Source organism: Cricetulus griseus, chromosome 5 (assembly GCF_003668045.3).
Source record: "Cricetulus griseus strain 17A/GY chromosome 5, alternate assembly CriGri-PICRH-1.0, whole genome shotgun sequence".
In the NCBI taxonomy this organism is placed as follows: Eukaryota; Metazoa; Chordata; class Mammalia; order Rodentia; family Cricetidae; genus Cricetulus; species Cricetulus griseus.
Window position 1 is genome coordinate 126,105,567 of NC_048598.1, and position 23,912 is coordinate 126,129,478.

Below are 23,912 nucleotides of genomic sequence, written 5' to 3' on the forward strand. Positions count from 1 at the left end.
GTAGCTGAGTCCACAGTAAACACTTAACATAGCTTGACTTCCAGTCAAATGAACATAAAAACTTATGCTAAAAGCCCATGTCCTTCTGTTTCTTTTTTTTTTTATCCAGCTAACAATACCTGGCTTTCATCAAAAGCCCATGCTAAAAGGCATAAAAATAATATAGTATGAGAGACAAAGAAACCATCAGAACCTGACTCAGATATGGCAGAGACTTTTGAAGAAACAAGTTCAGAAATTTACAAATAACTATGATTAATATCTTAGGAACTTTAATGGAAAAAGTAGACAACAAGCAGGAGCAGATGAGTACCATAGATGGAGTTGAAAACCCTGAAAAAAATGAAAATGAAATGCTAGCAAACAAAAGCATCGAAACTGAAATGGCAGCAACTCTAAATGACCTCATCAGATCAGACAGGATTAGACATGACCTGGTTTTTAAAAAAAGCAGTAAGCTTAACGATATGGCAATATACTTACAAAACTGAATGAAAGAATGAAAGGATGCAATGGGATTTCAAGAAATATGCGAGGCACATACCCGTGACCCCAGCATTTGGGAGCTTGACAGGAAGACTATGAATTCTAGGCCAGTAGGACCTGTCCAACAACTGTGGAACAATTACAAAAAGTGTACTACAGGTAATAGAAATACAAAATGAGAGAAAGGAAGAGAATATTTGAAATTATAATCCTGAAGATTTTCTAAAATCAATGGCTGATACCAAACTATAAACCTGTAAAGATCTGAAACCATCAAGCAATGTATACATTTAAAAAAATAAAAATATTCTAGCTAGGTCTGGTGATAAATGCTATAATTCTAGCATTTCGGTTGACTGGTCCGTCCTTCCTTCCTTCCTTCCTTCCTTCCTTCCCTCCTTCCTTCCTTCCTTCCTTCCTTCCTTCCTTCCTTCCTTCCTTCCTTCCTTCCTTTCTTTCATGTCACTAAGTAGCCTCAAACCCGCTATGTAGATCAGGCTGGCTCTAAACTCACACAGATCCTCATGCTCCTGTCTCTTTAGTGTTAACACTGAAGGTATGTGCCACCATACCCAGGCAATCCTAGCATTTTGAAGGAACTCAAATTCAGGGACAATCTGGGTTACATAGCAAGCCAGCCTGATCTATTAGTAACAACAAAACTCCAAACGAAACCAAACCTGATATATCCAGGAATAATAACACTAAACAACATCCCTCAGAATATCATACCAAAACAGAAGAAAATCAAAGAAAAGGTTTAAAATAAAAAACAAAACCAAAAACATCCAGGGCATGGGAAAACCTCATTTATAGATATATGAACAAGGGTATATTTCAGAAACTATTCAATCAAGAAAAGATTGAAGGTTCAAAGAATAAAACCACTCATTTAGAATTCTATGTTAGACATGGTTGTAGAAAAGAGGAGAGTTGCCATGTGATCCCAGCAAGAGAGGACTCATGCTGCTGGTGTCCTTGATAAGTCTTTATAAAATATATAGATTAATGGTTATGGTTGATACTTAAGACAGAGCTATTGGCCAGCAGCATGGTAACTACTATAAGACTCTGTGTGTTATTTGGTGGCCCTAAAGCGACAGCAGAATCCAGGCAGCTGGTGGAAAGAGTTATCGTTACAAATGGCGCCCACGTGGTTTTACAAACTTCCACATAAAAACTTCACAAAAACTTAAAAAGAGATTTTAGAAACAAAAAGAACAGAGGAAAGCACAGTTTTCCTGATAGCAGCATTTTCTTGGATGAGCAATGTTTCCCAGGCTTTAAGAGACATGCCCAGACTCCTTTTAAGAGCAACTTCCTCATTTACATAGCAGCCAAAACAGAGGCTGTTAGCAAGCACATAAGACTCATGTGATTAGAAAAAGTTACAGATTTACATTAAAGAAAAAATATACATAGGCTTAGGAGAGAAAATAAAAAGAAAAAAAAATAATGAGTAGCTGGGTATACTGAGACATACCTTTAATCCTAGCACTCCAGAAGCAGAGGCAGGTGGATTTCCACAGGGAAACACTCTCCGAGGAATAAAGAAAAAAAAGGAAGTAAAAGAAATAGAATAATAAAAAGCCAGGTAAAGATGGAAAATACTCACGAGTCTGGATACTATATGTTATATTGTTGTCTTTAAATTGATTGATTGCCAAAGAAAGAACTACAGCTGCTAAAAGACTGCTAAAATTAATTAAAAGTGCTGCTAAATTAATCCAACTTATATATTTTAAAAATGCTTTGACTTCTAAATTTAAATATAAGGACAGGTTACTTGGGAAAAGAGTTTTTGCTTGTGTTTCCACAGAAAATGGAAAACTATGGATTCCTTCCAGACTAATATGGTTTGATGAAGCAAGACCCCCTGAAACAGTGTCCCCAGGTGATCCAACATCTAAAACAGCTGAGACAATGCAGCCTTGCCGGCCACAAAAACAAAGACCTGGCCTGGTTTCTGTGTTTTACCATGATCCCCATGGTATGGACATCACCCCCAACCAGCAGGAAGCAGTTTAGAATGAAAGGCACCCAAGTTCCTAAATATTGTTTATAAATGTTTGTTTTCATTTAAATGGGGTTGGTTATAAATGGTAATGATCACAGTCAATCTCCTTTTAAAGGAAAAAAGGGGAATAGGATATAGAAATGAATACTTTACATTGGTATGGATTTTCACTTGTTGAATACAAATTTAAAGCTAATTTTTTATATGTAAAGTTCTCCTCTTTTTTGGTATTGTGTTTATACAGATTTTTTAATATGTAATGCATAATTAAATACAGATTGTATATAGTTAGGTTTAATAGTCAAAACTTACAGTTAGATTAGTTAGGTTTTCTAGATATTCAGAGCTGTATTTAAGATGGATAGATATTCTCCAAACCTTTCAAAGACCTACAGAATACATGGCATTTAAATGGTTTAGAGTTTTTCATGGGAGTGAGACACAACTGCTCCTGGCACACCAATTACATCATAAAGGAGGATGGGCATCAAAGAAACTTGTTATGGAGTTTGCTTTCAACATGGCAAGATTAGCCATTTGGGCAAGAAACTGTTCTTGCCTGGACTGTTTGATAAACTAGACATGCAGGACCCACAGGAAAGTGAGTGCTGAACTTGCAAAACAAGACAGTCCTGAAGGGTTCCTGCTTCATGGAGAAGTCTGCCAGACACACTGTGGCCTATAGGCTGAAGATGGATGCCCAATGTTTCAGAGGAACTTTGGGTGACTGTTCAGGTAGCGAGATGTCTCTGTCAGATCTAGAGTTTTATATATTATCCTTCTGTGGTCTTTGATGGAGTTGAAGACAGATAGCTACGGTTATAGATTTCTTTAGTTATTATAAAAGATAAATTATATATAAGACCTTAGACTCACAAAGATAGGATAGATGATAGAATATTTTCTTTAAATCTTGCTAAATGTTAATGAACTACATATTGTAACTATAGGTCTTACTTGATAACTGTTTTGCTGTATATTTTATTATGTTAATGTTAAAACCCTTCTTTTTATTTAGACAGAAAAGAAATGATGGGGAAGTCCTTCTGTGTATATGTTTGTATTATTGGTTGATAAATAAAGCACTGTTGGCCAATAGGGAAGCAAGTTAGGCAGAACTAGGAGAGGAGGAGGATTCTGGGAAATGCAGTAAAGAGTAGAGTCGCCATGTAATCCTGGCAAGAGAGGACACATGCCACTGGCGTCCTCAATAAGTCTTTAAAAAAATATATATCAATGGTTATGGTTGATACTTATAACAGAGCTAGCAAGTAAGAAATTCTAGTCATTGGCCAGCAGTATTATAATGAATATAAGACTCTCTGTGTTATTTGGGGGCCCTAACATGGTGTTGGAACTCAGGTGGCTGGCGGAAAGAGTTATTGTTACACATGGTGGTATAACTACACCGTAGAAATTAGGAGACTGAACATGGAGAATGCAAACCTGTTAGACCTGTCAGGATGGAGATACAGAGATTTCAGTGAACGTTTCCTTCAGAAGTTAAGGAGATGTATAGAGCTGTACCCATGAAAGCTCAACAGTATAGCTGCCTAAACAAGACCAGCATGACAACAACACTAGTCGACAAGCCAACAGGGATGAGGAAAATCTTACAAGCAACAAGCCCCCACACCTACCAGATGAAGAGCTACAGGTAATGAATGGCTGCCAAAAGAGAGAGAATCAGTCTTGCGGGGTCCAGCCCCTGATCAGCCCAAAGCATATATACACATTAACAACACTAAATGAACTCAAAAGGCTGTATTTATATATACATATGTGTAAAAATGTGTGTGTAACAATAATAATCAAAGAAGAAGAGGTCATGAGTTTTAGGGGGGAGTGTGACATTGGAGTAACTGGAGGAAGGAAGGACGAAATCATGAAAATACAGTACTAACATGAAATTCTAAAAACAAATTAAAATAATTTCAGAAAAAAATTAAGGGAATTTTACTGCCAGCTTCAAGGAGGAGGGAAAAAAAAGATAAACTCAGACATGTAAAGTAGATTGTTCTAGGATGGCCCCAAACTCTCTATGTAACTGAAGATGACCTTTAACTTCGGATCCTCCTGTTTCTATGTTCCTTCCTTTCTGGGATTAGAAGTATGCTCCAGCATGGTAGGTTTACACAATATCAAGGATCAAATGTAGGCTTAATGAATGCTAGGCAAGTACCTTACTTGCTGACCTCCTGTCATAATCTTTCCAGTAAATTTGTTCAGAAAGTACAATGGATGATAACAATGTTACAAGGGTTGGGAGAAAATAATTAGGAATACTCTGATTATAAAGTGGTAGTGATAGCCATGAAAAGACACAATTATTTAAAAGTGGACCTAGATTAGTTATAAACATACATTACAAATTCTGGAGGATTCAAAAAAAAAGTGTAACTGATATGCCAAGGCAAGAGAAAAAATGTAATCTTTGTATAAAACCGAGGCAGAAAAACAGAAATTTTTTTTAAAACAACAAAGAACTAGGGCCACAAATAGAAACATAGTACAGACTCTATTATGTAACTTTATGGATTCAGCTTGCCATGACAAGAGCCATCTTGACTTGTAACTGCTATGTTTGCTCCTAAGGAGTTCTGGTCTGTTTTCCATGCATAGTTCCACAATACATAGCCACAGACAAAACCATCAGAGTAATATATGGATTCTGATGATTACACCTTAGAACCAGGAATGTGTCTCATTCTTGGATGAAGATATGTTGCCCTTATATAGCCCTATATTTCTGACTAAAATCATGGAGATCCACCTAATCCTGCTACCATTCAGGGTCATGTTTCTGTCAATTAATTCCCAGTCAGTTACTCTGCAATCTTGAATCTATCTTCAGGCTCATGGTATTTGGGACTGCTTGTCATATAATAAGACTACATTGTTCTGGAAAACAAAGTATGTCAATAATCACTTTAAGTGTCAGTGGTTTCTGAATGAAGATGGAGGAGTGGATAGGGAGGGGTTGAAGGGAGATGGAGGGAGAGAATGGGGAGGGGGGGAGGGGAAACTACAGTTGATATGTAAAATAAATTTTAAAAATGATGAATATATATATATTCATCATTTTACTTGCTGACCTCTATACTCCTGTCATAAATTTACTACCATATTTAATATATATATATATAATATATATATATATATATATATATATATATCTCCAATTTAAAAGACAGAGACTATCCAAGGTTTTTCTTTTTTTGGGAAGGGGAGAAAAACTCAAGCACATGTTGTCTACAAGAAACTTATTTCAAATATGAAGACATATTGGTTAAAAGTAAAGGGAGGGGACTACCCCCAAAATCATGTTAACCCCAATGGAAAGAAAACTAAAGTAGCTCTATGAAATTCAGGCAAAATAGATTTCAAAGCAAGGAAAATAATAAGCAATGAAATGGGAAGAAAAATTATGAGAGGGTTGACACTGAAGAAGATACATTTTCTTTAAAACCTATGTCCCTAAAAGCACAATGACAATTTGATTTACAAATTGATAGAACTGAAAGGAAAAACACATAATTTCATCATTATACTTGTATCTTTAAATGCCTACTTATCATTGAAAGAATCAGCAGGCAGAAGAAATGAGTAAATATAAACTGGAACCAAGCTGACATTTCCTGGATACTTTACTCAGACCGCAGAGTACCCACTTTTCTCAAGTTCACAGAAGACCATCTCACTACATTCTGATTGTAGAACACATCTTAACAAACTTAAGAGAACGAGCATTGTACTGAGTATGACTTCAGATCCCAATACAATTAAACTAGAAATCAATGAATGGGTATAGTGGGGCCCCTAGGCATTTTTGGGGCAGTGAATGGTCTCTTCAAAATAATGCATAGTGGAAGCATGTGATTATACAGTTGACAAAAGCCAGAACTATACAACAGAAACCAGGAATCCTAATATAAATATGTTTTAGTTCTCTGATTTTTTTCTCTTTTCTTTGTTTTTATATAGGGGTTCTCTATGTAGCTCTGGCTGTCATGGAACTCTGTGGATCATGCTGGGTTCAAAATCAGAGATCCACCTGCCTCTGTCTCCAGAGTGTTGGGATTAAAGGCACTTGCCACCATGCCCAGCCAGTTCTCTGATCTTAACAAATGTACTACAGCAATGCAAATACTTACAGTAGGAAAAAAGTTGGCTGTGTAAGATACACAGGATATGGTGTATGAGTGTGTGTGTGTGTGTGTGTGTGTGTGTGTGTGTGTGTGTGTGTGTGTGTGTGTTCACTTTCTGTTCAGTTTTTATAGATGGCTACTCTAAGAAATAATGTCTACTAGTTTAAAATACATTAAAATGACTGAAAGGAACACATATTTATGTATTTAGTATTTTGAATGTTTTCTTTTGTATTTTCTATACTTTCAGGGTTTTTAGCAATAAACATCCATTGCTTTTTATTTTACACTTGTATTAAAAAGCAGTATGGTCAAACAGAATGAGTAAATTTAGTATGGCCATGGCCATAGCATGATCTGAAAGAAACTAAATCCACAGTTGGTCTCTCACACTTGTTTCAAATAATTCATTCCAGGTTTGTTAAAGAGAAGTGTTGAGCCAGATTTCAGGTAAAACATGTAATTGTCACTAGCAGCTTGCAGGCAAGGGAAACTGAGATCAACAATGACTCCTAGCACAAAAGATATTCCTTACTTTTATAGACTTAAGGAGAGGGGTATTGGGCCTTCAAGAGGAGGGGAAGAGTGTGTGAGTTGAGAGGGAAGCTGTCTCCAAGCTTAGCAGGCTAGTAAGTTTCAAGACAGGACATGAGATGTTAACTGATCCCCTCTACAAGGGCAGCCTCTGATCAAACATCATTGTCCAATCAACACACTTTCTAACTTCCTTTCCTTGTCTTCTAACAATGAAAAACAGTGTCACTTCCCCTTGGGTGTATTTTTGGAAGAGAAGAGTTCTTTAAAGACTTCCTAGTAACTGTTAAATATTATCAAAGATACGACTTGTTTATCTTTGATGAAAATGAGACTAGAGAGAGAGGATTCCATGAAACTTCCAGTCAACTATTAAAAGTCACGTGTATCTCAAATTAGAAACACAAAGAGAGTGTTTTGTTAAATCAAAGGGCTGCTTAGTCCAACTTTAAGGCCACAAATGGAAACAGCTTAAATTAATAAGTAGGTGTCATAGGTTACCTGGGACTTCTTAACCTAGGAAGAAATTTGTTCTGTCTGAATGAATTTACTTTCTTCTTTAAAGTAGATGTTTTTCATTTTGTAAACAAGAATTTCTAGTCAGTATTGAAATAAAGGCTATATATTGTGATGTAAGTGGAAATACAACTTTGTTAAAGTCCTCTCTTTCATGACAAATAAATACATAAAGGTACCCTTATGTAACATTATTTATTTTTACTAACTGATGAACTTCTTAGATTCAAAATAAATAAAACTGATAATCAACCACCTCTACCTTATATTTGGTTATTTTTTTCAGTTGGCAAAAATCAAACATTATTCAGATTGTCCTCAACAAAACAAAAATAAAATTAACTATTAAAATTAACTTTATTAAAAATGGATTTGATATAAAAATATCTCAAATATTAATAGGCCCAACCCAGCTCTATTATAATAATGTTTCCTGTTATTACAGTATTATATTCATATTGAACATATTATTTCTAAAAGATAGATCAAGAACAGGTATCAGGCTAGAGTTTAAATTTCACAAGTGAGCTTTGTGTTAAATAAGAATGCATTTGAAGATATAACTGAAGAAATCCAGACACCAAGTGTCAGGTCCTAAAGAAACCTGGGACCAGGCTCACTCACTCAGTTCCTGTGGCTCCTCCTAGCATATTTCATCCCTATCCTAAACCATTCTACCTTAGAGGCTGGGCTTCACTTCCTTTCCCACAGCTTCTCTTTCCTATAACCTGACATTTAGCCATGCGCCCTGATGCTCCTCAGCTCCTCTCTTGGTCACTTGATCCCTTCTCTCTTCACTTCTTCTCTAGCCCTACCCCTCCTCTCATGGCACGGTTCAGTCTGGACACTTCCAGATGCTTCTGACCACACACTCTCTCTTTATCTACAATAAAGCCCTTTCCCTCAACCATACCCAGGAGTGGTCATGTCCTCATTTTCATTCATCAAGGGCAAAGAGCATTTAATAGCTTGTGATGCTAAATAAAGCCATTTGTCCAAAGGGGGCAAGCTTATTAACATCCTTTAACAAAACCTCAATGGCTCTATTTCCTAGGTGCTCTTGTCCAGAGTGGTCTGTGGCCTCTTGCTCATCAGTTTGGTGTGCCAGTGTTAAGTAATGACAGCATAGAAGTGAATCAGACAAAACAAGGAAGAATAACTTTTTGAATATTTACTCAGTTTAAATTATATACAATTATATCACTTTTAATTAATTCTGAAGACATCTGACTATATTGTTCTTTGTGCTCTATGTAATGACTACAGAGAAAAAGCAAACTCTTTCACTTGGTACTGACAGAGAAAACTGTCCAAATATCTTAATTTAATTGGGATGCTCTGTGGCAGACAGTGAAAATATGTTGTCTCATAATTATACTGTCAAGACACTGAAAAAATGACAAGTTAAGAAAAACTGAGCTGTTCCCTTCTACTTATTCTTTCCATAGAAGCTGAACAACAGAAAGGATGAATGGCAGACGCAAAAGCAATGGTCTGTAAAAAGACCGAACAGTCTTTCTGTGTCTTTTACTTGTGAACCTTAATATAAAATAATAATTGATTAACTTAAGTTGAACTAAATAAGCATAACTTGATAACAATACACTATATACTAGTAAAAATAAAATCTCGTCTTTAAAATGATAATTTCCTCTCAACAGCAGGTAAGTCTATCAAAACACAGCTCTGTGAAACCATTTCTTTGTCTAGTATGTTTGAGAAATGACATGACTAGATAGAGGTTGCAGGCTGGATTTTAGTAACAACTCAAAAAAGGCTGCACTAAAATATTCCTAGAATGATTCTTTTCATTCATTTCTTTAATCATCTCAGCATGCCCTTAAGACCCAGGGGGATTTCATTTCAACAACACAGAACAGCAACACTCTCTTTAAAAAATGCTAATGCAAATATATTACTTTATGGATGTTTTTATATGGATCTGTGACTACTACTGTTTTTATACTACTACACATATAATTTGGCTACTAAAATGGTTCAGGATTAAGTGCTGATAGTTATGGACACATTACAATCACTATAGTAAAACATATTTGTCTTTTGTGAAACACAACTGAAAATGCTATCAAATGTACATTTGAATATACAATCAATGCTAAACAAAATATCTGCCCTAATATAAAACACAGAAACAAAAATTATAATTTATCACTAATGCATATTCTTTCCAAGCTAAGAAAAAGTGTTCAAAGAATAGATTTCACTTAATGAGAAACATTTAATTTAAAATATATATCCCCAGGAGAACAGGGAAGAGTGATCTGCTCACATACACATTAATTAGTTCAATTATTATATATTAGTATTAATGATATTCAGAAAATGAAATAGCTTACAGCTATTACCAGGCTTTTAAAAATGTTATAAACATAGACATAACATTTATGACTCATACAATAGATGCCAGTCTGCATAAACTACAAGATTAGGTAATCTTTATGCCCTGTCTACTTTTATTTTTGATGTTTGGAGTATTTTCCAATCAGCAAAGAATAATTTAACCTTTTATTGCCTTGAGAATAAAATAATACTTCAAAATACAAACATTTAATTAACTGTTAACTGTAACATTCTAAACTGTATAAGAGTATAATATCTAGTAATGTAACTGGTTTACATGTGTGCTAGAGATTGATCTAGGGCCTTGCATATGTCAAACAGGCACCCACTTGGCCACAGACCTATACTTCTATCTCCTTCTAACATAATATAATACTCAACCTCTGTGCTAATTTTAGGAAATACACATTTTTTTTGAGTTTACATTCATTATACTTTAGGCAACACTTATAGCCAGGGCTGGAGTAATAAAAATGCCAATCCTGTGTCATTTCCTCAATTTAGTCAAAAAAAAAAAAAAAGCAGTGCTATATTAACTTGACTACTTTTGGCCATATCTTTCAGAAGCAAGATTGTACTGTTTGGTACAATAATTGTACATGCATTATAAAACTGCAAGGTAGAATAACCACAAGTAAGTACCAAATACAGAATTATAACAGTGTAAATGGCAGTTAAGAATGAATACAAAATTCAAGGATTATTTAATTAAAGCACCATCATTTTCATACATGTACACCTAAAAACACTTGCATTCTGATCGGTGCAATAGTGGCAGAAACATAGCAGTAACTAATCATTTTTTAAAAATTGAATTTAAGGCTCATTCCATGAGATGGAAACCAAACATGACACTACTAAAGTGACCTAGAATCATAGACTAGATAAGTCATGAACCTAGGGGAGTATCTATCTACTACTATTATTCTACTAAAGGAACACAACAATAAAATGACATATTGACATATGCTAATGACATATTTGCTACACCCATAGATCAGTGCATTTTCTCAACTCTTATCAGAGAAGTTTCTTCTTGAAGTAGATGGAAATTAACACAGAGACTCACAACTCAACATGTTGCAGAGTGGAGACTTTGGTGCTCTTAGCCCTACATGGGATGTCTTTTCAAACCCCTCTCCTCAAGGCTCAGGCATCTATGCAGAAGAGGAAGAAGTGGTAAGATTATAAAGAGCCAGAGTTAGTGGAGTACTCTAAGGAAACAACACCTTCCAGACAAAATAGGACTGAAACACAAGAACTCACAGAGATCATGATAGCACACCTAAATCCCACACAGGTTCAAACCTGACAAAGTCCCAGCCCTGAGAAGGGGAAGGAAGACACAAAGACCCACCCTATCCCAGAAGTTATTTGAAATTCATACCAGGTGGGAAAGGGAAAATCAGTTTTCTTCAATGGAGTGTCACTGGGTACATCAAACACACTACAGGGTAGGCTATATGCCCAGGAAGAGTTGGCCAACACAAAATGGATTCCATAGTTTTGTGTGTGCATGCTTTTGTTTTGTTATTATTTTTTAATCTTACTGATTTTTTAAAAGTTTGTTTTGTTTTTTCTTCCTTTTTTTAGAGTGAGAGAAAACATGGAGTTGGTTGGTAGGTAGGAAGAGGGGAAAGAATATGACCAAAATATATTGTATGAAAACAATTTTAAATAAAAATTACTTAAAGTCAAGTATCTTCTATCAGATTTTTTGGTTTTAGTTGAAAATGCAATATAATTAGCTATCAATACTTGGTTTTCAGTCACATCTGACTAAAGGCTAAACTGAGAAGCAGATGGTTTAAATCTCTCTTCTGTGTAATTCAGCAAATTAGAGACTGAAGAAAAAATAATTCCCAGTTATGATATTTTGGAACCCTCTCTAAGCAAGATGTGACAGGCACCTGGCCATTTTATCATTATCTGTCAAGCACTCCAAGTGAGTAGGATTCCACCCCTAACATTTCTTGCCATTTTAACAACCCTGCCAAAAGCCATTTAAACATGCCATTTCTGACTTTTCTAGCTGGAATGAGTACACTTTCCCCCCTCCTTTTGAGTCTTGCAGATGATTTTACAACACCACAGACCAATTTGGTTCATGAGATAGACTGGGAGTTTTCTGAGTATAGGAAGTTCAATCATTAACTTTTTGGGACATGCAGCAAATATTGGATGCCTATAGGCTGTATATGTCCCTGTTGCTGATGTTTAAAGCAACCCTTTAAAAATGTAGCAGGCTGAGTCTCCTGAAAATGATCACATGATGATTTTTGGTTCATTAAAGATCAAATTTAAAGGAGGACTGGACTTCTATATCTTAGTAGCAGCACCTCTGGCAAGTCACTCATTTACATGACGTGTGAGCAGTATAGGTTATGGTGGGTATCAGTGGGATGGAGTATGCAGAGTTCTTGGCAATCTACTTAGTAAGGCTCACGAGATCTAGTTACTGCTGTACGAACCTCCATAGCCCATCAGCTGAGCAGCATCGAAGCATTCAGCAAGTGTTACACAACTGGAGATGCCCACATTATTTTGGGATGGCGTTTGCTAGATTGCCCAAGTAGACCTTGAATTCATAGTTCTCTTGCTTCAGCCTTTTAAATACTCAGCTGGAAGGCAAAGCCAGGGTGCTTAACAAGTTAGGTGAAGATAAGGGAAAATCAAATGATATCAGATGCAATGTCTGTCTGGTATCTCATAAAACCAACTACCTCTGAGCCTCCCTGCAAGATGTCTAATCTGTGCCCTGCACTGCATATGTACCCCAAAGGAGCTGGCCATTAATCTGTTCACCAGGTGCTCTCTCTCCTGTAGGAAGTCCAATCTGGTTGTAAAACTGACCTTAGCCATATATAATGATTTGTAAAGTAAGTGTTCTACTTTTTGGACTGGTGTTGAGTCCTCCCTAAGTGTTCAGTTTACCTGTTAAAGACATCTAGACCTGAAATTTTTTTTTTGCAGATTTTTCTTATTTGAATTAGAAACAAGATTGTTTTACATGACAATCCCAGTTCCCTCTCCTTCCCCTTCTCCCCTACCCCCGCCCCCAACTAAAGCCCTACCTATCACATATCCTTTCTGTTCCCCCTGGATGGTGAGGCCTTCCATAGGGTATCATCAGAGATTATCATATCCTTTGGGATAGGGCCTGGGCCCACCCCCGTGTGTCTAGGCTCAGAGAGTATTCCTCTATGTGGAATGGGCTCCCAAAGTCCCTATGCTAGGGATAAGTACTGAACTACTACAGGAGGTCCCATAGATTTCCGAGGTTTCCTCACTGAAACCCATGTTCCGGGGGTCTGGATCAGACCCATGCTGGTGTCCCAGGTATCAGTCTGAGGAGCAAGAGTTCCCCGATGTTCAGATCAGCTGTTTCTGTGGGTTTCACCAGCCTGGTATGGACCCCTTTGTTCTTTACTCGTCCTTCTCTGCACCTGGATTCCAGTTCAGTTCAGTGATTAGTTGTGGGTGTCTGCTTCTACTTCCATCAGCTGCTGGATGAGGGCTATCAGGTGGCATATAAGTCAGTCATCAATCTTATTATCAGGGGAGGGCATTTAAGGTTGCTTCTCCTCTGTTGTTTAGATTGTTATCTGGTGTCATCTTTGTAGATCTCCAGACAGTTCCCTAGTGTCTGATTTCTCTGTAAACCTAAAATGTCTCCCTCTATTATGGTATCTTCATTCTTGTTATCTTCTATTCTTCCCCTGACTCATGTCCTCCACATCCCTCCTCTTCTCTCCTTCTCATTCTCCTAGCTCCCTCCCCCCTCTTCCTGTGCTCCCAATTTGTTCAGGGGATCTTGTCCCTTTCCCCTTTTCCAGGGGACCATGTATGTCTCTCTTAGGGTCCTCCTTGTTTACTAGCTTCTCTGGCAGTGTGGACTGTAGGCTGTAGACCTGAAATTTTATGGAAAGTTTTAAACTATAAATTAAATTTATTGCCCTTCCACCTCTCCTTCCCCCAAGGTCCTTCCATGTTGCCGAAGCTAGCCAAAAACACATGTGTGATCCTAGGTCCTTCTGCCCAGCTCACCCCAGTACCACTCTTGGAGTTTCTGTTATAGAATTATTTGTTTTTATTTTTTATGCTGGGGATGGGCCCTAGGGACTGTGTATACCAGGCACTGAGCTACAGATCTAGGCCCAAATTCAGTTTCTTTAGTGAAGGTTATCTATTTTTTTTTTGAGCAAGCCTTGATAATTTTTTTGTTAAGCCAGACACTGTGAATTACACCTGTTAGCACTAAATAATTTGTAGTCATACAAATGCTCATAAACTTTGTTGCTGGGTGCATTAATGTTACTTGGGAACAAACATTAAATAAATTGAAGACTTTCAAAGAGACTCACATAACTGAATTTTGTAAGAAAAATACCTTATTTAGTTAATCAAAAACTCCTAAATTAATACTTTCAGCTTAGTTATTTGTAGCTTTGCTGGAAACATTAGAAATAAGAATCTTAAAAAAAAAAGAAATAGGAATCTTAAAACAGGTTTTAATATTAGGACTATTTAAACCAATACAGATATGTGAATATAAAATCCCATAATGAATTAAAGCTCATCATAAAATACCAGGCAAATTAGTTCTAGAGGAATGTTACTATAAATAAGGGCATATTTTGAAATATTTTCAGATATTCTCATGCATATTACCTTATTTGATCCTTACCAGAAACCCAGGAACCATACAGTATGAATTTATTTTCTTTACTTTATAGATTTAGAAACGATTTAAAGGGTTAGGGTTATAGCTTTGTGGTAGAGTGCTTGCCTAATGTGTGTAGTTCCTAGAGTGAGAGGGGGGATGGAAAAGGCAGGGATGGGTAGAGAGGGAGAGGGAAGGGAAAACACAGGAAGTGAACACAAGCTTGCTTCTAAGGAATGCATTTGTAGGTAGACTATTGAGATAAGGATTACAATAGCATTTTGAGAAATCAGTGTATGTAAATGGGCTAAATTATTAAACTCTTAATGCTTCTGGATATTGATCTGACATGGAAGACTTAAATGATAAATCCCTATTTCTTTTTTGCAATTATTTTAATGGAAGTATGGAAAATAGATTAAAAGAAAAAGGAATGGATTCTAAAAGTAAGAGACATTAAAGTAACTGTTCCACAGAGGGATTTGGTATATGCTGACAAGTTCACAAGATGCACAACACTTACTGTGACCTAGCAGTAGTACTACAGACATACGTGCTTTACACTCAATGTTACAAAGTACTTGAAGACTAGCAAAAGTTCAAGATGAAGCATAGACAAAAACAGGACAGACAAACAGAATGGAGAAAACAGAAACAGACACTTTACTACACTGTTGAGTAATCTTTACAAAAATGCTATGACAACACAGCAGAGGCAAAAGATGTTTAGTAGATAAGGTTGGAACAACTGGAGAAGAATATAAAATAACCACTCTAATATTTATCTTGCTTAATCTTTTTCTTGCTTGTGCTAAATAAAAAATAATACTAGAGGAATGGTGGATATATGACAGCTAAAACATACATCTGGAAGAAAACAGGAGTGAGTGTGTGTGAGGTATTGAGTTATTTGCAAATGTTAGATCATGGGATTTCTTATGATCATGCAAGTCAATACCTTTTAATATGTTTTCCTAAACACACAAACACCTTTTGATTCTTTCTCTCTGGAGAACCCTGACTCATACAGAGGGCCACAAGGTCTCTTACCTATTTTACTCTGCCACAGTAGTATGAAAACAGCCATAGGTAGTCTTAACAAATGGAGAACATGCTATAATAAAGTCTTATTTTAAAAGACAAGTAGGGGATTTTGTTTCATCTGAGGACTATTGTTTGTCAACCTAATTTTCAGAGCAAAAGATTTTATATGTAACATAGTGCCATAAAGATCTGTGACTTTACCATATGGAAGCCCCACTAAAGTGAAAATATGGGTAATAAAATATATTTTATATTATGTGAACAAGTTTAATAAGAACTAGCCTAGGAAAACCAACATATTAGTTACATATGCACAAGGAGTCATTTTTGAAGACAACTACTAATCATTGTTTATAATAGCAAAGGCTTGAGATGTAAATGTCCACCACAGAGACAATACACAAGCTAACACTTGTACAACAAAATACAATAGTAGGAGGAACTAAACTCCACTTTTTAATTCATTAGTAACAGGTGCCTCTAATATTCATGGTAGTCTGCAAAACGGTAATATTTCTCTGAAATAAAAATATCATGTTACTTTAAAAATGTACATATCAGGTTGTTAATCCAATCTAGTTCTAAATTGCTAGACATTTCCAAGGGTAGAGATGGAACACTCTCTGGAGTAGTGGAGAATGACCCTCATATAGAATGAGGGAATCTAAAGAGCCAAAGATTTTTTTCTTTGGGGATAAGTAAGTAGAATGCTTATCCTCATTTTCACTTTGTTCTTCTCTTATGATTTTCCTTGTCTCCCCACTACCACAAATTATGCAGTCGAGTTTCCCACATACGGGAAAATCACAGGGCTCAGCACATACAGAATGCAATGGATGAGCCTTGCCTTGGGAAAACCTTTTTTGTAATCATGGTGTCTCCTTTGCCAGGTAAGTATATAATTTCCTCTTTTTATTTCCAATTTTTTTTTAAATCCATCAAATAGTTCTGAATTTTGTTAATGCTGCTTGCTAATCCTTTTCTAAAGAAGCCCTGTTGAAATCCTAATATTTGATTATGCAATAATTGTTATTTTGTTCCTAAAAATCTAAAGTGGTTATCATAGCATAAGAGTAATTTAGAATGTATGAAGAATTGCCAAATATGTTTCCATGGTAAATCATTATAACTACTATGTGAAACATAGAACAAGGAGGGTACAGGTACTACCAACCTTAAGCTACTGTTCTATTTCTGTGAAGAGACAACAGGACCAAAGAAACAAATAAATAAAAACAATTAATTGGGACTTGCTTACAGTTTTAGAACATTAGTGGCAAGCAGGCAGAGATTGGGCCAAGAGTGGGCTTTTGAACCCTCAAAGCACACCCCCAGTGACACACCAACAAGGCCCTAGCTCCTAATCCTTCCCAAACAGGTCTACCAACTAGGAACCAAATATTGAAAATATGAGCCTATGAAGATCATTTTCATTCAAATTACTATACTACCCAAAGTCACATAACTAATTTTTGGCTTAAAAATCAATGGCATAGATTTGTCCTTGCAGATGATAACTTTCTTCATTATGTCTGTGCTTCCAGTGAAGTCTCTTATTGTTTAAGCCAGAAAGTTACTCTGATGACTCTTAGAATTTTGTATTTCTCTTTGGACACTGAATATATCCTATCTGTTAAAATATTTACAGATATCTGACTTATACAGTTAATGGCAAATTCTTGAAGAACAGGGATTAGGTTTTGTCCTTTTTACATATCCTATATTTCATTTTTTAAAAAAAACTGGATAACTACTGGACTTCCTTGTTTATGGGGATAATAAATATTGCTAAAACTACAAACATATATATATATATCATTATTGAACACCTATATAGTATTTTTAGCAATTGTATTTAAAAATGAAGTACACCAAAATTTTGAACAGTAAATGATAATACTTTTATTTTTGAGAAAAATCAATTTAACTTCTAGTATTGCTATCTGCAATCTCTATAGAAACTACAAACTGTATTATATTTAAATCATTCTGAGGTTGTAATTAAATTACAAGAAACATCTCTTTAGGAGGAAGTGGAAGACTCAACTCTAATTCTTCCCAATATCCAATGTATTTACAAAGCTACATTTGAATATTTAAAACATGACTTGGTTTGTAATAATTTAATTTATAGCACATATTTAAAGAACACATATAAAGCATGTTAACTCTTTAAAAAACATATATTTCTGAAAAAGTTATCCAGACAGCTCACAGGAAGATATTACACCTGAATTATATTAGCTAAAGCAGCCTTGGGTAGGTTCTAAATAAACTTGAAGAGATTTTTCAGAAACCCTTCACTAATGAAACTGCTTTCAGGCTACAGTGACTTTGATGCTAATTACATAGTCCTTAAGCCACCCCTCTCTTTATCCCTGGACTCATTCTGCTGGAAACTTTCAGGGCAAAATATACTGCTAAGAAGATTCATTCTTAATAGTAGACTTTTCATTAAAAAAAAAAAGCATTACAATTTTGCAAGTGGTTCACACTACTTGAAGAGGACTGTTTTGGAGTTTGGAAAGAGGTGTGGGGGTATTTTATTTCATTAGAAATGTTCTGGTGGGTCTAGAGAGATGGTTCAGTGGTTAGCAGCATTTACTGTTCTTTCAGAGGACCCATATTTAGCTCCCAGCACTGACATAATGGCTTACAAGCATCCCAGCTCCAGTTCCAGGGGGATCTAATGCCCTCTTCTGACTTCTGTAAACATCAGGCATGCACATGGCACACATACAAACAAAACCTCATACACAAAAATAAAAATAATAAATCTGAAGTGCTCTGGTCAAGTCCTTGACAAACAACCCACGAAGATGCACATCCCATTGCCACATTTTGAGCCTTTAAGAGAAAATATACAGCTAAAAATCCCAGGTGTTCCCTACGTGGCTGTCTCCTACTCGCTCATACTTTAGGTCTAATCATAAAACCATTTCTTCCTAAAGGACATATTTGTAACTTTGCATTATAGAGTAGTCCAAACTTACCTATACTACAACAGTACACAGCATATTTCACCTCTTCATTCAGCCACCTGCCTTTGCTCATGACAAAGGAGAGAGACTGCGTCTGTCTTCTTCATGCAAAGACTACTATAGCATTGGGTGCCAGCTACAAAGCAAGTACTTTTATTTTCAGAGTGTCTCCATATAAATCACAAGGATAAAAAATAAAATATCTTTGTTCAAAGCCTTTTTGAAATGAGGCATAGAGAAAACCATACAGTTTATATGTAGAAATATAGAAAATGACCATTTATGTACATGTGTACTTAAACTTCTAGGACATCAAACTCTTCCTTGTTACCTATTATTTTCAATTACAAAATATGATTCTAAATTATTATTAATTAAATCAAATTATTAATTTGTTAAATTCACATCTCAGTTTAATTCATTATGGCAATAGGAAAAAGATATAGATACAAAATACTTGAATAATTCCAGTTTTTGGTTGTGAGCCTAGCCTTTAACAGCTCAGCCATCTCTCCAAGGGATTGACACGTGAAACAAGCTTGTTCCTAATTTGAACTAATTAAAAAAAAATTCCAGTTTTTTATTAAAAAATATAAAATAAGAAAATTTTTAAAGGAAAAAAATCCCAGAGAATGCTTTAATTATTGGAATGTATAATCGGTACATCATTTATTCAAGGGTATTTATGCTACTACAAAAAATTTTGCAAACTAGTTATCATACATAGCCTAAAACAGATAATATAATTCAAGAACAAATCAGTAATTATTGAAAGATATTTCCAAACGTTAAATTAAAAGGCAAGGTTCCTGAGATCTGTGTGGAAGAATCTGAAAGTCTACAATATGTAGTTACTTTAGGAGCTATCTCATAGTAAGAAAAATAAATTATCTTTATTCCCCACCACTTTTGAACATACAACTATTAAGAATATATATGATGTGTGCAGGTGATGGGAGGGTTTTGATGATTTTCAATTAGATGCACACTCTAGACTATCTAATCTCCCTTCATATAACAAAATTAGTTACTATAAAAGATTGTGTGTGTGTGTGTGTGTGTGTGTGTGTGTGTGTGTGTGTGGTATACAAACACACATGTGACTGGGTACAAGCACTCATGTGCATTAAGGCCAGAGGAAAATGTCCTGCTCTCACACTCCTCACCTTATTGCTTTAGGGCAGAGATCATGGGGCTAGGCTAGTGGCATCAGGTCTCAGTGGTCCTCTTGTTGCTACCATCTGACCTCCCCCACTATAGCACTAGGATTACAGATGTGTACAGCCATGCCCAGTTTTTTATGTGGGTTTTAGAATTTGAACTCAGGTTCTCATGCTTGTATAGCAAATGTTCTTACATGATAAACCATCTTCCCAGTCCAGGATAGGGTCTTCTGACTATAAATTAATGCCAGAGAAACAGAAGTCAACATATAAGGTAAGATGAAACTTGAAACGATCAGATATGCACACTAATTACTGCACTAGTGATGCATACAAACAGGAATCATTAAATTCCAGCCACAGGCACATCATGTAATATGTCTCTGAACAATAACAATTTCATAGAAGTGGAGTCAAAGGGAAGAAAAAAAATGCAGGATTTTTTTTTATAAATTACAACAACAGATATTTTTATAACTAAAGGATTAATATTAAGGACCTTATTAGAATTTATGCTGTGTCCTCTACTTCTCTGAAATGTTTTACTTCCTCTAAAACACATATACATCTTATATACCATTAATAATTTTATAAACAATGTTACTATTTCTCTACATGGGCTCTTTTACACAGAACTCAAAGTATTTTTAAGAAATTACCCAATTAAATTTCATGACTCTTATATGTGAAGAACTGTATCAAACTTAAAAGATAATGGAAAATTATTCATTCAGCCAATGGTATAATGACCTTTATACCATTACACTACATCTAGTGCTGTAGCTTGTGAGAAAGTGTTGCTCAGCTCCAAGAATGATGCTAATGGAAACATCTCAGCTTTAAATAAGTTTAATGTCCCAAAAAGATGTGAGTTCAGAAACAGTGCATTGTCTTTTTTTTATCTTTTTCTTTTTCTTTTTCTTAAAGGTAAGGTCTTACTATGCAGTCCTGGCTGGCCTGGAGTTACTATGTAGAGATGGTCACAAACTCCACCTGTCTCCACTTCATGAATGCTGAAAGGCATGACCTCCATGTCTGGCAATACTTAGCTTTGATAATAAATACCGGTCACAATTCAAGCACCCTTACATTTATTTTTTTTTAAAGCAAATAATAGTAGTTTGCAATTACTTCAGCTTTTACATGAGGTTCCATAGTAAATGCATCTCAATATATGATTTTATTTAGTGTTTCACACAATTCAATTCTCTCATGTTACTGGTAAAGAAACTACATCTTGGGTTCCATAAATTAACCAGGAATTTTTAATAATGGTAGCTTAACTTAAAGTCTTGATTGTAGAAAAAGAGCACTGAACTACCACTAAGACCTTCTGTCTATAGTCTTTTTAATACCACTTTATTGATGAGAAGGGAAGGTTTCTGTTCTTTTTTAAATTATTTTTAATTACTTGGAAAAGCCTGGAATAGACCATAGTTCAACCTATCCATCACCAAATGTTTCTTCATTAAAAAAAAAATATAAGCAAATATTTCATTGTCCTCAATGTAAAATGAAGATGGTTACCAGCGCAGCCTTTTTCAATTCTCAAACCTTGGTCTCAAGATACAGAGATTTTTCTCAGAAATAAAAAATCTTGGGCCCTACTCCTGACAGCCTGCATCAGAATCCACCATTTTAACAAGTCTTCCAGGCATGCTAATGTTTGAAATTCTTGGGTTGATTTTATGCAATAATTATGAATAAAATAAATTCAATAACAGCACCTTAAAAGTAAGTTACATCATCCCTATTAAATTGTACTCCTTGAAAAAAAAGTGAATTCACAAAATCAAAACAAAAATAAACATCAAGTGAAATAAATTACTAAATAATCTTCATTTATTTATTTTAGATAGAGATTTTTGCCATGTAGCCCAGATTGGCCTTGAACTCACAATCCTCCCAAATCAGATTCCCAAGCCCTGGAATTATAGGTATGTGCCACTACACATGGGTACATAATACTTTAAAAATATAATACTGTTCTACATTTATTTGCATAATGTATAGCATTTATGTATCAAGAGAAAAAGTGATTATATCTTTAAATCTGTCCCTAGAAGTGTGCTAATCTGACCTAACCAGAGATCTTTCATGGTGCACATGCTCCTTACCTGACCAGTGTCCAGTGGAGAGGCCAGACCTGTCTGTGCATGTCTCACTTACAGGTCTAAACACAGTCTCCCATCCTCCAGTAGCATAGCGCCAATTCTGAGATTCCAAGATGAGTGTTCGCTGGGTGCCATAAGCAATCATGAAGCAGTAAACCACATGATGGAGTTGACATCCATAGCCACAGCCTTTGTTGATATTACATACCAGCTTTCTGGCTTTGCTGCAGTCCTTGGGATTCTGCCAGAGAAACAAATAAGATAAAGATATAAGGAGTTAACTTCTCATTTTGGTCACAGGTATTGAAAATCACACAATAAGTCAGAGCTGATTCAGCTTATTTCTTATTTAAATAAAGAATCAATTCTATGGATAGTATCCAATAAAACATTTCAATAAAAATTCGGTGTGCATATTTAGGGAAATGGCAGAGAAAAAGAATTACTGTGGAAAAATCACTAAATAAATGTGAAATTAAGCAGTTAAATTAAAAAATAGTTTCTAACATTCTATAATTTAGAGTGTGCAAATATGAACATCCCTGAATTCAAAGTTGCAAATGCTGAGATCATGATGAAAGAGGTGGTTTCTGTTACTCCAGCAGCACTTCAGCACTTTTAGCCAATATTCTGTGACAAAATACAAGGCTGCTTAAAGGTAAAGCTGTAGTTTATTGTCATTCCCAGAGTTCTGAATGCCACAAACAAAACTATATTTCCCATCAAGAAACAAGGGGTACAGAGGAGCTGGTGTGACAAGTAAGTGGGGTCACCTGTCATTAAGCCTGATGACAAGACTCACATAGCAGAAGAAGAGAACTGAATGCTATACACTGTCATGCAGTAATGAGGTGTGCACACACCCGGCAGGAGAATAAAATGGGTTTGTGGGATACTGCAAGGGGTAGTGGCTGCTCAGTAGCATGTGCCCTAGTATACAAGGATCCTGGGAATGACACTTTCAAAGTGGTTTGGAGCATTATTATTGACTCAGCAATTTCTCAGGGGAGTAGATAAACATTATTTGCCAGACTTTTTTATGACTCATTAAAAATATAGAACTTGAATAACTCTAAAAATCGTATCAATAAAATGTAAATGCCACCCACATATATTCTGATAGCTGTGAGGCATTTCAAATGGAGTGACTATTACAAAGACAGCATACAAGTTCCTAGATACCATATTCTATTTCTTCTATCACTACATTTTACAGAAGTCTTTTTTTTTTTGATCTTAAGGAGCAAACATGAGAGAACAAGATTAATCAATCATACAACCTTTCATGTGACTCCTAGAGCTTTTACTTAAAAGAAGATTGCCATCTACATCTAACAAAAACTGTGTACTAGGTTTACTGAAAGAAATACACTATTTTTTTTCATGTATATTATAGGCAACAGAAAGAAAGAAAAACATTTATTATGCTTGATTCTGAAGAGAAAGCTCTACGTGTAAAAGGTCTCAGTGGAGGACTCCAAGCCAGAGAATGACAAGAGAAACTGAGTGACTGGAATGATGGCTGTGAATAAAGCAAATGAAAGCCATAACACAACTTTTGGTTTTGCCAAAATACTAATATCTAAAAGTACAGAAAATTCAAAGGATGTTGCTCATAAAATATCCACAAAATGCAGAAAAAAGGAAAAAAAAACAGAAAAGGTATTTATGTTTATAGACAAAAATTAAGTTCACCAGAATAAAGATCTAGAAAAATCAAGTAGGTATTTCTCAGATAATAAGGAGGGATTAATTCTTTTGAAAACAAGTGACAAATAGACTGACAAAAACTTACTGGGATGGAAAAAAACTTTACAGGAACACTCTAATCTGAATCACCTCTATCATCCACTGTTGTTAGAATGACAAGTGTTGTTATTTATAG

The 23,912-nt window shown here is 35.5% G+C and overlaps 1 protein-coding gene and 1 non-coding gene across 9 annotated transcripts in view; both read right to left on the reverse strand.

Moving 5' to 3' along the window:
- Fut8 (fucosyltransferase 8) overlaps window positions 1-23,912 on the reverse strand; it is a 206,669-nt gene that overhangs the window by 36,150 nt on the left and 146,607 nt on the right. For all 8 annotated transcript variants that reach the window (XM_035444994.1, XM_035444999.1, XM_035444998.1 and 5 more), the window contains one exon: window positions 22,031-22,268. In XM_035444994.1, coding sequence (XP_035300885.1) covers window positions 22,031-22,268 — 238 coding nt within the window. The remainder of the gene's footprint in view (window positions 1-22,030; window positions 22,269-23,912) is intronic.
- On the reverse strand, window positions 16,510-16,667 carry LOC113836039. Its single transcript, XR_003486033.1, has one exon. It is a non-coding gene; the product is annotated as a U1 spliceosomal RNA (small nuclear RNA).